This window comes from Lissotriton vulgaris, chromosome 12, assembly GCF_964263255.1.
Source record: "Lissotriton vulgaris chromosome 12, aLisVul1.2, whole genome shotgun sequence".
Lineage (NCBI taxonomy): Eukaryota > Metazoa > Chordata > Amphibia > Caudata > Salamandridae > Lissotriton > Lissotriton vulgaris.
Genome location: NC_141700.1, coordinates 409,191,194 through 409,206,225, shown reverse-complemented (window position 1 = coordinate 409,206,225; position 15,032 = coordinate 409,191,194). Strand labels below are relative to the sequence as shown.

General features: G+C 47.0%; 1 protein-coding gene across 5 annotated transcripts in view; it reads right to left on the bottom strand.

Annotated features, from left to right (window-relative positions):
• Nucleotides 1–15,032, bottom strand: part of CHD9 (chromodomain helicase DNA binding protein 9) — a 2,197,083-nt gene that overhangs the window by 712,854 nt on the left and 1,469,197 nt on the right. For all 5 annotated transcript variants that reach the window (XM_086945174.1, XM_086945175.1, XM_086945176.1 and 2 more), the window contains one exon: nt 8,397–8,556. In XM_086945174.1, coding sequence (XP_086801300.1) covers nt 8,397–8,556 — 160 coding nt within the window. The remainder of the gene's footprint in view (nt 1–8,396; nt 8,557–15,032) is intronic.

Genomic DNA, 15,032 nt, shown 5'->3' with positions numbered 1-15,032 from the left:
AGCATGAAATACAGTATAAGGTTCTTGGCAACACAACGCCTGAATTTCAGTCACCCTGCGGGCCGATGTAATGGCCACTAGGAACGCTGCCTTCCAGGACAGTTGCTGCAACGAAGCCTTATGAATAGTTTCAAAAGGTTCCTTCATCAATCTGGACAGCACCACATTCAATTTGCATGAAGGCGAGGGAAGTCGTACGGGAGGAAACACTTTCTTCAAGCCTTCCAAAAAATCTTTGATCACAGGGATCTGGAACAAGGAGGTCTGTGAAGGGCATTTCCTGTAGGCAGTCAGCGCAGTGAGATGAACCTTAATAGAATGAACATTAAGGCCAGACTGCGCCAAATGTAAAAGGTACGGAAGGATGACATCTTCCTTACATGTCGTTGGATCATAATTCTTGGACTTGCACCAGATGCAAAATCTCTTCCACTTGTATGCATAGGAAGTCCTAGTGGAAGGTCTCTTAGCTTCCTTCAGTATGTCCATACACTCTGCAGGGAGATTCAAATGGCCATATTGCACTATCTCAGGAGCCATGCCACCAAACTCAAAGACAAGAGATTGGGGTGCACCATTTGCCCCCCGAACTTCGTGAGCAGGTCCTGCCAGCACGGCAGCTGAATGTGAGGAAGGAGAGACCGGTGAAGCAGGTCCGTGAACCACCACTGCCTGGGCCATTCCGGGGCAATCAGTATCATCCGTGCCCTGGTCTGGGCCAGCTTGATGAGCACCGCCGGAATCAGGTAAATGGGTGGAAAAACATACAGAAAGCTGTTCGAGCAGTCGATCCATAACGCATTCCCCAGCGTTCCCTGCTGGTAGTACCTGGATGCGAAGTCTCGGTGTGAGAAGTTGGCCTGATATATGATGCTCACTAGTTCTAGTGATCACCTTGTATCAGTCCAAACAACCCTTATGGTGATTGGTTGTAAGTCAACCTTATAGACCAGCTATCCTAATGGTAGCATGGACAAAGCAGTCCTAGGCTAAACTCTTTTGGCATGTGAAGCCAGCTGTTTTACCACATATAACCCAGTGAATACCAGATGAAAGGACACCACACAGGTTGTTATGAAAATAAACAATATATGTTTTACTAACAAACACCTCTGAATTCTTTAACAATGCTATGCCAAAGTTAGCAATAACCGCGAGGATTATAATGCACTTAAGAGTATTTGGTATAGCGTTATCATAGAACAGCTATAAGGACATGGTTCCGAAAGATGCAGACAGGCTCAGCTCATGCTAGAGCACCATCTCACATAATTCCAAGCACTCTGCCTTCAGGATTGATAAGGCCTGCCGTAGGAGTGATTTATAGGAGTATATGTGTCAATTTTAGGGTTAGATATAGGTATACTATATCTACAGCAAAGGGTGATTACACCACCTTGCCCCAGCTGTGTTACCAGCCAGTTGTGTCTGTTTAGATGGCCAGCCAGGGGTGGCACAATACGTGCTGCAGCCCCTGCTAGGCCTTGGGTACACTTATGCCCTGGGTACCTATGGTACACTGTACAAGGACTTACAAGAGTGACCCAATACCAATTGGTAAATGCACCTAAAGTACATGTATGTCAATTTAGAGAGAGAACAGCTAGGCTGTGGGTCTGATTAGCAGTCCCACAGCCAGGGAAAGTCGTGAAGCAAAAAGCAAAAATTTGGTGTGACCACAGGATTGCAGACCCTACTCTCCTACATAATCCCCCCCCCCCCCCCCCCAAACATAGGGACATTAAACTAACTTTGACCAGGTGAGTTCTCCTGTTCTAAGTGGAAATACCTGGAGAGCCCATCTGCATTGCCATGGTCAGTTCCAGGTCTGTGTTCCACTGTAAAGTCCATCCCCTGTAGGGAAATGGACCACCTAAGAAGTTTGGGGTTTTCACCCTTCATTTGATTTAGCCACAAGAGGGGCTTATGGTCTGTCTGAATCCTGAAGTGAGTTCCAAACAAGTATGGCCTCAACGTCTTCAGGGCCCAAACCACAGCATAGGCCTCCCTCTCAATAGCTGACCAACATTTCACTCTAGGGGTCAGCCTTCTACTTATAAAAGCAATGGGCTGGTCAGGACCATCATTATTCAGTTGAGATAGAACAGCTCCCATACCCAACTCAGAAGCATCTGTTTGGACAATGAAGGTTTTTGGAGTAGTCTGGACTCTTGAGAGTAGGTGCAGTACACATGGCCTGCTTCAGGTCATCAAATGCCTTTTGACAGCTAACTGTCCACTGAACTTTCTTTGGCATTTTCTTGCTTGTCAGGTCATTTAGTGGGGTCACAATGGTCCCATAATTTCTGACAAATTTCCTATAGTAACCAGACAGGCCCAAGAAAGCTCTGACCTGTGTCTGGGTAGTTGGAGGAGCCCAGTCCTTTATGGCCTGTATCTTGCTCTCCAATGGTTGAACCTGGCCTCTAAAACTTTCCTCAGGTGAATCAGGTGATCCTCCCAGGTGGAGAAGAAGACAGCAATATCATCTAGATATGCTGCACAAAAGTCATCCAACCCAGTGAGAACTTGGATCACCAACCTTTTAAAAGTGGCAGGTGCATTTTTCAAGCCAAAGGGCATCACCACAAATTGGTAATGACCTCCTGGGGTAGAAAATGCTGTTTTGGCCTTGGCATCCTCAGCTAACCTGATTTGCCAATAACCAGCTGTCAGGTCAAATGTACTCAAGAATTTGGAAGAAGCCAATTTGTCTATGAGTTCATCTGCCCTAGGTATTGGATGGGAATCTGTTTTAGTAACAGCATTGAGACCCCTGTAGTCTACGCAAAACCTCATCTCTCTCTTACCATCCTGGGTGTGAGGCTTTGGCACTAGAACTACAGGACTAGCCCAAGGGCTTTCTGAGGGTTCAATGACTCCCAATTCCAACATCTTTTGTACTTCTTTCTTTATGCAGTTCCTGACGTGGTCAGGTTGCCTGTAGATTTTACTCTTTTTAGGCAGACTGTCACCAGTGTCCACCTCATGGGTGCACCAGTTTGATGACTGGGGGTCAGAGAAAACATATGTCTGAAGGATTGAAGAACCTGTTTGCAAACCTTCTGTTGATGTTCAGAGAGGCTGTCAGAAAAGACTACACCATCTACTGACCCATCATCCGGGTTCTGAGTGAGCAGGTCTGGGAGAGGGTCACTCTCTTCCTCCTGTCCCTCATCTGTGGCCATGAGCAAGCCCATGTCCGCCCTGTCAACATATGTCTTGAGCCTGTTAACATGGAGCACCCTGTGGGGGCTCCTGGGAGTTCCAAGGTCCACCAGGTAGGTGACCTCTACCTTTTGCTCAAAGATGGTGTGGGGTCCAGACCATTGGTCTTGGAGAGCTGCTGGGGCCACTGGCTCCAACACTCACACCTCCTGTCCTGGCTGGTAAACAGTTAGGACTGCCTTTTGGTCATGCCAAGCTTTTTGAAGTTCTTGGCTGGCCTCAAGGTTTTTGGTTGCCTTCTCCATGTACTCTGCCATCCTGGAGTGGAGACCAAGTACATAGTCCACTATGTCAAGCTTAGGCTTTTTGAGAGGTAACTCTCATCCTTCCTTCACAAGCCATAGGGGTCCTCTTACAGGATGCCCAAATAGAAGTTCAAAAGGGCTGTAGCCAACCCCCTTCTGTGGGAACTCTCTGTAAGCAAACAGAAGGCAGGGTAAAAGGATGTCCCATCTTCGCCTAAGCTTTTCAGGTAACCCTTTTATCATCCCTTTTAGGGTCTTGTTGAATCTCTCCACAAGCCCATTGCACTGTGGGTGATAGGGTGTGGTAAATGTGTAATTTACATCACACTCCTTCCACATTGCAGTCAAGTATCCTGACAAAGTTTGCACCTCTGTCAGAGACAACCTCCTTAGGAAACCCCACTCTGGAGAAAACTCCAAGTAGGGCCCTGGCCACAACAGGGGCTGTAGTGGTCCTAAGGGGAATCGCTTCTGGATACCTGGTGGCATGATCCACTACCACCAGTATAAATCTGTGCCCAGATGCTGTTGGGGGGTCCATTGGTCCAACAATGTCAATCCCCACTCTTTCAAAGGGTACCCCCACCACAGGTAGTGGTATAAGGGGGGCCTTTGTTGTGCCACCTGATTTGCCACTGGCTTGACAGGTGACATGAGCGACAAAACTCTTTGGTGTCCTCAGACATGTGAGGCCAGTGAAAGTGAGGGACAAGCCTGTCCCAAGTCTTGTTCTGGCCTAAGTGACCTGCAAGGGGAATATCATGGGCTTAGGTAAGAAGGAAACCTCTAAGAGACAAGGGGATGACCAGCCTCCTGGTAGCACCAGGCTTGGGGTCTCTTGCCTCAGAGTATAGGAGTCCTTCATCCCAGTACACCTTGTGGGTACCTGTAGCATTCCCTGCAGCCTCAGCAGCAGCTTGCTGTCTGAGGGGTTCAAGGTAGGAACAGTCTAACTGTGCCTGCCTCCAGTCTGCCCTGGAAGGTCCCCCTGTCCCAAGAAACTCAACCTGTTCAGGTTCAAGCTCTTCTAGGACAGTTCCTTCTGGGGTCTTTGTGTTAACCTCCTGAGAGGGCTGATCCTCAACCTGAGGCAGGGGGGGGGGGAGGCACTGCCTTAACCCTACTGCTCTTCCTCTTGGGTAGTGTCTGGTCCATTGTTCCAGGATCCAGCACTTGTTCAGCTGGGCATTTTCTGCCCTGTGACCTGGTCACAGCAAGGACATGCGCTGACAAACACAACATTTTAACATGAGTCCTATACTCCACTTCTGACCATAAGGAGGATTCCAAATCATTGCCCAAAAAACATTCCACTGGGAGGTCTGAACTAACTACAACCATTTTGAGGCCAGTTACCCCTCCCCAGGAGAAGTTAACAACTGCCATACTGTGATTGGTAGGGACGTTGCTAACATTGGTCAATAGGTAGTCTGAACCTAGTATGATCTGATCAGGGTCCACAAAGGCTGGTGTCACCATAGTGACACTGGCACATGTGTCCATGTAGGCCTGAGCCATTTTTCCATTGATCAAAGGCTTTTGACTGTACTTGCCCAGAGTACTGGGACTTACAGTAGGGGTCATATCCATGTCCCCACTACAAACAAGAACAGCCTGAGTATGTATTCTAACTAAGTCAGAACCCAACTCAGTTCCCAGGGTTAACCCAACTATAGCCTTAGGGGGTACACTACCACTACTAACTGTACTAGGGGGTGCAGGTGCCTTAGGGGCAGTAGTGGTAGGAGCTGAGCCTTTCTTGGTGCACTCATTAAACCAGTGAGTCTTACTTTTATAGTATTGGCACCATGGTTTCCTCTGACCATCATTCTTCTTCTTTTGGGAATTCTGAGACCCACCCTCCTTAGATTGTTGGGGCCCTGTAGAAGACGTCTGGTCATTTTGTTGATTCTGATTACTACCTTTTTGGTCTGCTTTCTTCTGGCCACCAACCTGGTTCTGGATCTGCTGCTTAACCCTGGTTCTGACCCATTTGTCTGCCTTCTTTCCCAATTCTTGGGGAGAGGTCAGATCTGAGTCAATCAGGTGCTGATGCAACAACTGGTTCTGACAATTAGTTAAGATTTGTTCTCTCATAATAAGATTGTACAATCCTGTGTAATCAGTAACTTTAGTTCCCAGTAACCAGCCTTCCAAAGCCTTAGTGGCACAATCAACAAAGTCAGTCCAATCCTGAGCCTGAGTTTTCTGGGTGTCTCTGAACATCAACCTGTACTGTTCAGTTGTTAGGCCAAACCCATCAGTCAGTGCATTTTTCAGGACTTGGTAGTCATTAGCATCCTCATCTCTAACAGTGAGGAGCTTATATATGCCTTTACTTTCAAAGGAGAGCCACAATATAGCTGCCCACTGACCCTGAACTCTTTATGAGATCAGAGGGCTAAGCACATGACAATACTCTTCAGAAAAATACAATAAGTCGCATAAATTACAATGGTGCCCTAGGGGCACGACAAGCCATATACTAAGTTAATGGTATAAGTAGAACGATAGAGGAAATGAAGATGCCCAGAGGCAGTAGAATCGCTGGGGCTACACTACCCTAACCTTAGGTAAGGAGCAGGAGCCCCACGGGCTGCGTGTGCAGTGTTAGAACACACACGCGGGTTCCGATGCAAAGTCAATGGGCATGAACAAATTACGAAATAGGTAAGTAAAGACAGTTCCGACTGGTTGAGACAAACTACAGGATACCTGGACACTAGGAGAGTCAATCTACCTATGAGCACCAAAATGCTCTCGTTACCTCACCCACGGGCTGCAGGTGCATAGGTGTGAAAGTATGTCGGGTTTCCGCGTTTAAGTCAATGGAGCCTTGGAGAAAGATGCTGCAGGCGACCAGGAGGAAGATGTCCGGAGTGATCCAAGGGTGGATCAAGGAAGATGGAGACCTCCCACAACCAGTATTATGAATCATTAATATGTTGATCTAAATAGAGCCCAAGTGGGCCTGTCACAATGCCTGCTAGAAACAATACAGGTGCAAAAGTGATTGTGCAAAATTGGCAATATAAAGTGCCAGTGTAACAGATAATTCCTAGAATCTTAAAAAAATTCTCATATTCATAATCTTAAAAATATATACAAAGGAGTCACCACAATGTCAAGAATTTATAGTGTTATTAAAAATTACATTATTGGGATAGAATTCTTATTATATCCGGACAGGTCTTATGGGCATACTCATCAATCCTAAATGCAGGTGTAAAGGTCTTCCCTGTCATTTAATCCATTAGGATTTTTTGTGTTAAGCTCCAATATGTATCTAGTTTCAAGGAGACGGAGTTTAGCCTCACGGTCCCCTCCTCTCCTTGAAACTTCAACACAATCAATTAGAAAATATTGGAGCTTGTCAGGTATGCCTAGATGTTTCTCCTGAAAATGCCTGGCAACCGGATAATTTTGATCGTGCCCCGAAATTGCACGTATGTGTTGGAGTATCCGTTTGTGGGCGGGCAGTTTAGTACTGCCTACATACTGGAGTCCACACGGACACTCCAACACATAAATGGCGTATTCAGTCTTGCAGGTAAGCCACTTGGAAATGGCAATTGGATGTTCACGGAATGGGCTCTTAAAGTGGGTCCTATTGCTGCCGAAACGACAGGCTTTACATTGTGGACATGCCTTAAAGCCCTTTTTAAGTGTCATCCAGGTGGTGGAGGCTCTTGGCTCCAAGGTGTTGCTGACCAATGCCTTCGACATGGAAGGAGATTTTCGAAAGGTGAGCTCAGGTTTGTTGTTTACTATGTGTCCAATTACTGGATCACTTTGAACCAGGTTCCAATTTTTATACACAATTCTCCGAAGAGCCCCATGCTGTCGGTTGTACGTCAGAATGACACGTGGGGAACTTGCTGTCGCCTCCCCTACCATGGAGACATCCGTATGGATGTTTCTTACTTTGGGAATCAGAGCCTCCTGTCTGCTGACTGAATTCAAACGTTTGATAGCTTTGGTGAGATTGATATTCGAATAACCCCTTGCAAGAAAACATAATCTGCATGCCTCCTGTGCAGCCGCACATTCGGCATCAGTGCTGCAGATTCTTTTGATTCGGAGCATTTATATATCAAAACAAAATCCTTTCAGGCATAGAGTGACTCACAGAAAAGTAGAGAACTCTGGGTAGTTCTCAAATTTAGGTGGAAAGCAGCCCCTGTTAGAGCACTCTCAACACCAGCGACACTCTAGATCTGCTCACCTCAAATGTCTGTTTTTCTATCAAAGTTTTTAAGCATAGGATTAGCACAGTGCTATCCAAGCCGAAATAGAAAACGACAAAGTCTTTTGCAATTTATACAGCAAAGTTTTTAAGCATAGGACTAGTACAGTGCTGTCCTTGCCAAGCTGTAAAATTACAAAAGCCATTTATCACTCCAGGCACAATATTACAGCTTTGAATTAGTGAAATACCAACTCAAGTCAACCTGAAATGAGTAAAAGCAACCCCTGACACAGTGTTTCGCTCTAATTAGAGCTCTTCAGAGAGGTATAGCTTTGTCCAGATATATATATATATATATATATATATATATATATATATATATATATATATAACTACTATTTTATGTACCGTGGGACTCCCACTTCGACGACGGGGAATATTCAAGCATGTGAATCTATGAAAGACACCCCTAAAACTGATGAACATTTAGCACAGCAGTGTATGGACTCAAACACTAGGTTTTAGGAAAACCTACTTATGCAGTCCAATTTGACAAACTCAATGTGATCTAATCTTTCACAATTTCAATAACAGACAATTTAGAGCACCAAAATTACTTCATGAAAACTAAACATGACAGCTGACAACAACAACATCCATTTACAAATGGTGATAATATTCATCAAATGTTAAACGCTAATTTAATAAAGCGGTATTCGCATGTCTATACTTACTTGTTACAGTGATGTTTTAAGTGCTTTTTGTATCCTTCATCTTGGAGTAGATGCTCTGGATTGTACTTTCGAAGCCATTCTGCCTTTTGAATATCAAAGGTGTTGGGTTGGGTCTTCACTTTCTTTCCTTTTCGGCCCCTGGGCACTGGTGCAGACAAGCCTATGTGGAACAAGAATTCAATTCAAGGAATATGAGGAGACAAAGTGCAACATTGAAAAACTGAAACAGTAATTATTGGTATAAAAGTATTGTTTGTAAAAAACATGTGCTGGTACAGATGTTGATTGGTAGTGCACAAGTTCCGTGCTAACCAGGCCCCAGTGCACTTTCCAAAAATAAGACAAAAACACAATTGTAACTCAATTTCATGGACTTTAGCGCCCCTGTAAGTCCCTAGTAAATGGTTCCCCTGGTACCCAGGGCATAGGTACTAAAGAGGGTCCCTAAGGGCTTAAGCATGTATTATGCCACCCTTAGTAACACACACATACTGCATGCAGACTGCCCTTGCAGGATACGTGAAATGGTGCAAACCACTCTGATAACACAACATGGCGCACTCTGTGTGCCATACCCATGTACTAATTGAAAGTCACCCCTACAGCAGGTCTTGGAGCCCTAAGGCAGGGTGTGTTATAGTACATGTGAGGGCACATCTGCATGAGCAGAGAAGTCCCTGTAATGTCCGATTCCATTTCTCAACACTACAAGTGATCAGGAAGCCATCTTAAGGACATGTACTGGGCACTGATAATTACGAGATACATGATGGTATCAATGAAAGCAATGGTGTTTAGTATAAAGTACTGTGTCTTTAAACATCTATACTGATGCCAGGATCAGATTTATTATAACATGCACCCAGAGGGCACCTAAGAGGTGCCGCTGAAACCCTACTTGTCACATAGTGTGCTGGCTAACTAGAGTCTTCCAGCCTGCCACCAAAGATGAGTTTCTGACTCCCTACTAGGAAGAGCCCACACCCTCAGAGATCAGAAACAATGCCTGTTCAAGCTGCAGGTGTTCACACCTCCTCAAGTAGGACGGCTATCAGATTAGCATCTCAAGGCCCGAGGCCTTCAAAGCTTCTGCCGCCTCTGAAATGCAACCCAGGCTTCCCCAAAACCTGCAGAACGCCAACCCCTGAGGCCCATTTAGCGCCAGAGCAGGAGGGAAATTAGAAAATCATAAGGCGTCTCACTTACAGGCTAGGCACACTCCTAAGGTGGGTAAATGAAGTGGACAGTTGACATCTTGGTCATGGTGAAACTAGGAACTCCGGGTCAGGATTATGCCCACTCCTCACAGGAAGCGGTCAGAGAGGGGGCGTGGACACCACAGGTATAGATAGCCCATTGGCTACAGCCCTATACTACTGGAAACACCACTAAATTCAGTGTTTAGGGGTTCCCCTCAAAACCTGAGTGACAGATTGGTCTACCCGGGAACAGAAGATTAATAAAGAAGAGCGGTCATCATGAGAACAGAGGACCAACACCAAACCCTCCCTGGCTGCTGGCACCTCGACAATTGCAAAGATCTTACTCGTCCAAAACCTGAGCATCTTCGCAAACCCTTGGGGGACTGTCCAGTATTTCAACAACCACTTAGCATCTCCCTTGGGGTGGAGAATCTGCAGGCACAGACTACACCTTTCCAGTACCCCGGTTTACTAGGGAGCATCAATCCATGAAAAAGTTTTCATAGTTCCAAGTGGACTGCCCCGTCTCTCCACCAAGTTTGGAAATGCTAGACCCTCCAGGAGACCTACTGCACCAATATCCCAGGTACAGGAGCACTTGCAACAACCAAGGATTGGCAAATGTGCAGCCTGAGCACCACTGCTGTCAAAACAACCTGCACGACGAGGGACTTCAGGAAAGACCAGGTTTAAACAGAGTGGCTCTGCTATCTTGTTTTCCTGCCCTCTACAGGTCTAACAGAGAACCGTGAAAGCCTCCAAAATGCATGGCCAGTCAGCCAAACAACTCTGAACCTGAGCCTCACAGCCGAGGTTCACAACAATTGATTGTGCCCCTTTTCTCCACAGACCCTCATGAGCCAAGCCCTCCCTTTGGGCTCTGCCGGACTTGTCACAAATTCCCCCCTTGCATCCTTTGTTTAATGGTGCCCACTGACTTCAACTGGGTAAAGCTCGAGGCCAACAACTGGTCCAGCACCTCTGCACCCCGACCTGCTAGGGCAGGTAAACTAGAACTGCTTGTGGTTCTTTGGACCGTGGCCCCCTAGCACCTTAAGTTCCAAAGAGCAACTCAGAACTTCGACTATAGGTATAGGTTTGCAGTATATGTCTTTCCTCCCATAGGATACCATTACAGCATTCGAGGCACATGCCTCAAAGAACACTACTTGGTTATTTTACGGTTTTCTTGTCAAATCCATAACTAGGAAAGTAATTACCCGATTCCAATAATCTTGGAGTCTAAAAATATATAAAAGTATTTGTTGTTTTTATAAATTGGTCTCAGGTTTCTTCTAGATTGTGTGTATCGTTTATTGGATCTGTGTGTGCAACAAATGCTTAACACTCTCCTATTTTTAAGCCTTAGCTGCTCGACCACACAAACACAAATAAAGCCCTTGGGATTATTAAAGTAAGCCCTGTAAATGATTAAGGGTTGTCTGGATTTTTTGCAATGTGTGCCCTTACACTGCCCATTACATAAAAAGCTGGTTTCTTACAAAACCTCCTTGACTCCGGCTCTAGGAAACTCAGGGAGGCGTGGAGCAAACCCAGGCTCGGGCTACGCAAGTAGAGCACAGAGAAGGCCTAGGCCCATGGCTTGTAGAGGTGCAATGAAGTAAATGAGAACTTTGACTTCTTTGGCTACCTATGCTTGAGAACTTACCCGAAAAGGACTTCACGTATGATGACGACTGATGGGAACAAATCTGAGAGTGGATCTGAGACTTTCCACTCTATCACAACCTGGAGTTATGCAGAGACTTGCAATGTCAGGCTGCCATTAGCTTCACCTCTTGCTTCCAAACTACATTGGGATTCATGGTGCAGAAGTCAGGAGAATTCCTGGAGGCACACCAGGTGGAGGTTCCCTAGAGACATTTAACTGTTTCAGTCTCAGCAGGGTTTAAATCCCACTGGCTTTTTAGGGCCCATCCCTAGCACCCTGGGAACAGAATTGCTCAAAAAAGGTGACAAAAATGTCTAACATATTGTGAAAAAATAACCAGGGTAGCTCTTCCGGATCAATACTGATGGACCTGAAAGAAAGAAGTGATGGGGTGGTGCAAATATAACACACACACACAAACATGCCCATATATTCGGCTCAAGTATGGGAGCCAGACATCCTCAGTATGTAATTTTCCCAATTTAGGATGACATGCATCCCAGTACCTGCTAATAGGATTGGCAGATATTCCCAGAAAAAAAATTAGACTGCCTCTTACACCCCCTGGCTGTCCTGCTTCATGACTGGCCAGGCAGGTCCCCCAGGTTGGCACTCTGCTCTCCGGTAGGCTCCAGGGCATCCCCCTCGGGGTCTGCTCCTTCTTGGGCCGTGCGAACCAAGGGGGCCTGCTTCCCGCGCCCCTGCCCTTTCTCTCTAAGGCAGGGATCTGGGCCATAATCTCGGGACCGAGATCCTTCTCAACATCCTCCTTGGCTGCCATTGACTTCGTGGTAGCACACGTCCACTCAGGCAGACCCAACACTTGCAAGTGAGCTCTCCTCTCCACCGCAGCCCACGGGGAGTTCTCTAAATCATTGCCCAACAGTCTTCAGGCATGGTGGGCCTCACAGCTACCTGAAGAGTTCCTAAGACCCCCCCCCCTCACTCAAAGGGAACCTGAGCCACCTCACATTGGCTCTCTGAGTTGTCTGCTGACACTACAGGGTAGATTGCATGAGGGACAAGCTGCTCTTTGGACACCAACCGCAAGCTGACAGTGACAGCAGTTACACTGGCTCCTGTGTCCCTCAGAGTCTCCACTCTATGGCCATTGATGGTAACCCACTGCCTGTACGTCTTAGTGTTTTCAGGCAGTGCAGGTTTAGGGACCATCTCAAAGTCTCCTAATGAAACAAGGGTTGATTCTACGGGGTCCCACCCTTCTGGGGAACCATCTCTTCCTCCCCCAGGGCTACACTAGCAAGCTGGCGGGGTGGTGCAATGGTTGGTGCAGGATGGTCACTCTGGGGACCAAAATACCGATTGCCCGCTTGGCCACACTTATAGCAAGTAAGGGGCCCCCTCTGAACAGGCCTACCTGTCGGGGGGCATTGCCCTCTGTTCTTGGGGAGGCTGGGACACCACTGCTCAGTTCCCTTGGGGATTACTTTGGGGCCCTCTTGGAAACTCCCTTGGTTTACCTCTGCCTGCCCCCCCCCCCCCCCTCCCCCCCACACTTCTCTGCTGGGGATCCTGCCCATCTTTGGCGAAGTCTCCCATCGGACCATTGCGAACCTGGGTGCTCACCCAGCGGTCCGCCTCCTCAGCAAGCTTCCTAGGGTTAGTTAGCTTGCAATCAATCAGGTGCTGGCGTAGCTCAGGAAAACAGTTACTAGATAAATGCTCCCATGCAATCAAATCATACAGTTGCTGAAAAGTTTCTACTTTGCTACCTTTTACCCAGCACTCCATTGCTCTGCAAACAAAAGACACATATTCAACCCACGTGGTACCCTCTAACTTCTTGCAGGTCCTAAACCTCTGCCTGTACATCTCAGGGGTTAAACCATAGTGGGTCATCAAGGCTTTCTTCATGTGGGCATAAATAATTCTACTTTCCTGGGACAGGTCCAACAAGGTATCCCTCCCCTCACTAACAAACCGCCCACACAACCCAGGTCCCCAATCCTTCTCAGGGACCCAGTGGGACACCATGGCTAATTCATATGCTGTAAACCACTGTCCAATATCTCCACTCTTGTGGAAATCCTTAATAACGTATTTGGGTATATACACTCTACTCTCAGTATGCACTACAGGTATGCTGCCATCAGAGGGGGAGATTGCTACACTCTTTGCCTTAATCTCCAACTTCCACAATACTCTCTCATGTTCAAATTTCATCTTCATTATCTCAACCTCTAACTTCTTGTTCTCTAGGTCCCTCTGACCCTCCATCTTAATCTTAGCCATCTCCATGTTATGCCGCCTATCTCTCTCCCTGTCCTCCAGCTCTTCCGGAGACAGGCCCTTTGAGGACACACTAGAGCCCGGGCTGGAAAGCGCTTTACTACCTACCAAATCTATTACTTCCACCTGCTGCTCTCCTGTATTCTCTCCCTACTCCCCAGGCTCCCCACAATCTTAGGGGCATCCCTGGCATCTAGCCAGGCCTTTAGGGCTTTGTAAAACTCCTCATTTTTAGTGAGGCCTGTGATAGGGACTGTGAATCTTTTGCAAAAATACTTGACCTGCTTGGCATTGTAGGTATCTATTTTCTCTTCTTCCCAGGAGAGATCCTCCGAGGCATTGGATCTGGGCTTGCCCATTATAGAAATACCTAACGATATAAATCAAAAATAGAAAAAATCTCAAAAATATCTGTGGTTGCATTATGGTCTGCACTCACTAGTAGTGTACACTATAATTACTGTATGCGATCACAAATGCAAGTCCAGATCCTCACCGCTGACCACTGTTACAAATGAGGGTCTCTAGTTGGCAGTGGCTGGCCACAGACCTAGTAGGGATCCTTCTTCCTAAGTCAGAGTAAGGGGGCTACACCCTTTGATAGCCCCTGCTCAACCCTGTGGTAACGTAGCACGAGCAGCTAGGCTTATCTCAGAGGCATTGCGTGTAAAGCATTTATGCTCATACACAGTAACAGTGTAGGACACTACAAAGGGACACCACAAAGTAGTTATAAAAAAGAAGTATCTTTATATATTGACTGAACATAAGACCAATAACGGTAACAAGCCACAGTACTGAAAAAGGGGGGTACTCTTGAAAAGATGGAAAAAGAGTTCAAAGTTATCAAACAGGGGGGTCATTTCAAGACAGGGGTCTCTGCGACCCTTTTACTTTTAAAGTACCTGGATTTCGTAGCAAAACAAGCAAAATGTCGCAAACGAGCTGTAGCGATGATTTTCCCCACGCTAGGTCGGGAATGCGTTGAATCCTAGCCGCAAGGGAGGATGATGCGCTGATCCTGTTGCATGTGCGATCCTGTTGCGAAGACAGAAAATGGCGCCCCGCGAAGGAGCGACGATCCGGGTTCGATGCGAGGAAAATGGCGGACGCACGGCACCCTCTCTGCGATGATCTTGATGCGATGATCCGGGGTTAGCGAGCCTTCGACAAGCCCGCAAACGTGCAATGCGATGATCTCTGGGGTTAGCGAGCACTTTGGGGCCCGCAAGCGTGCAATGCGATCTTCGGTTTGAGAGCGCTCGCCGGCAGCAGCGCAATGATTTTTCTTACGCTCTTCAGCTGCGGCGGCTCGCAAACGTCGTTAGCGTCGATTTTCAGCATTCTCTTCTCTGTAGTAGAACTAGAGGCCCTGGAACTCACAGGGGCCTCACCTGCAGATAGAAATCCCCGCTGGGAGGAATCAGGAGGCTGGTGGAGATGGGCCTGTGACTCCAGCAGGAGGCTAGCTTTCTTCTAGCCCTTGGGTGATTGCTTAGCAAAAATGAAAGT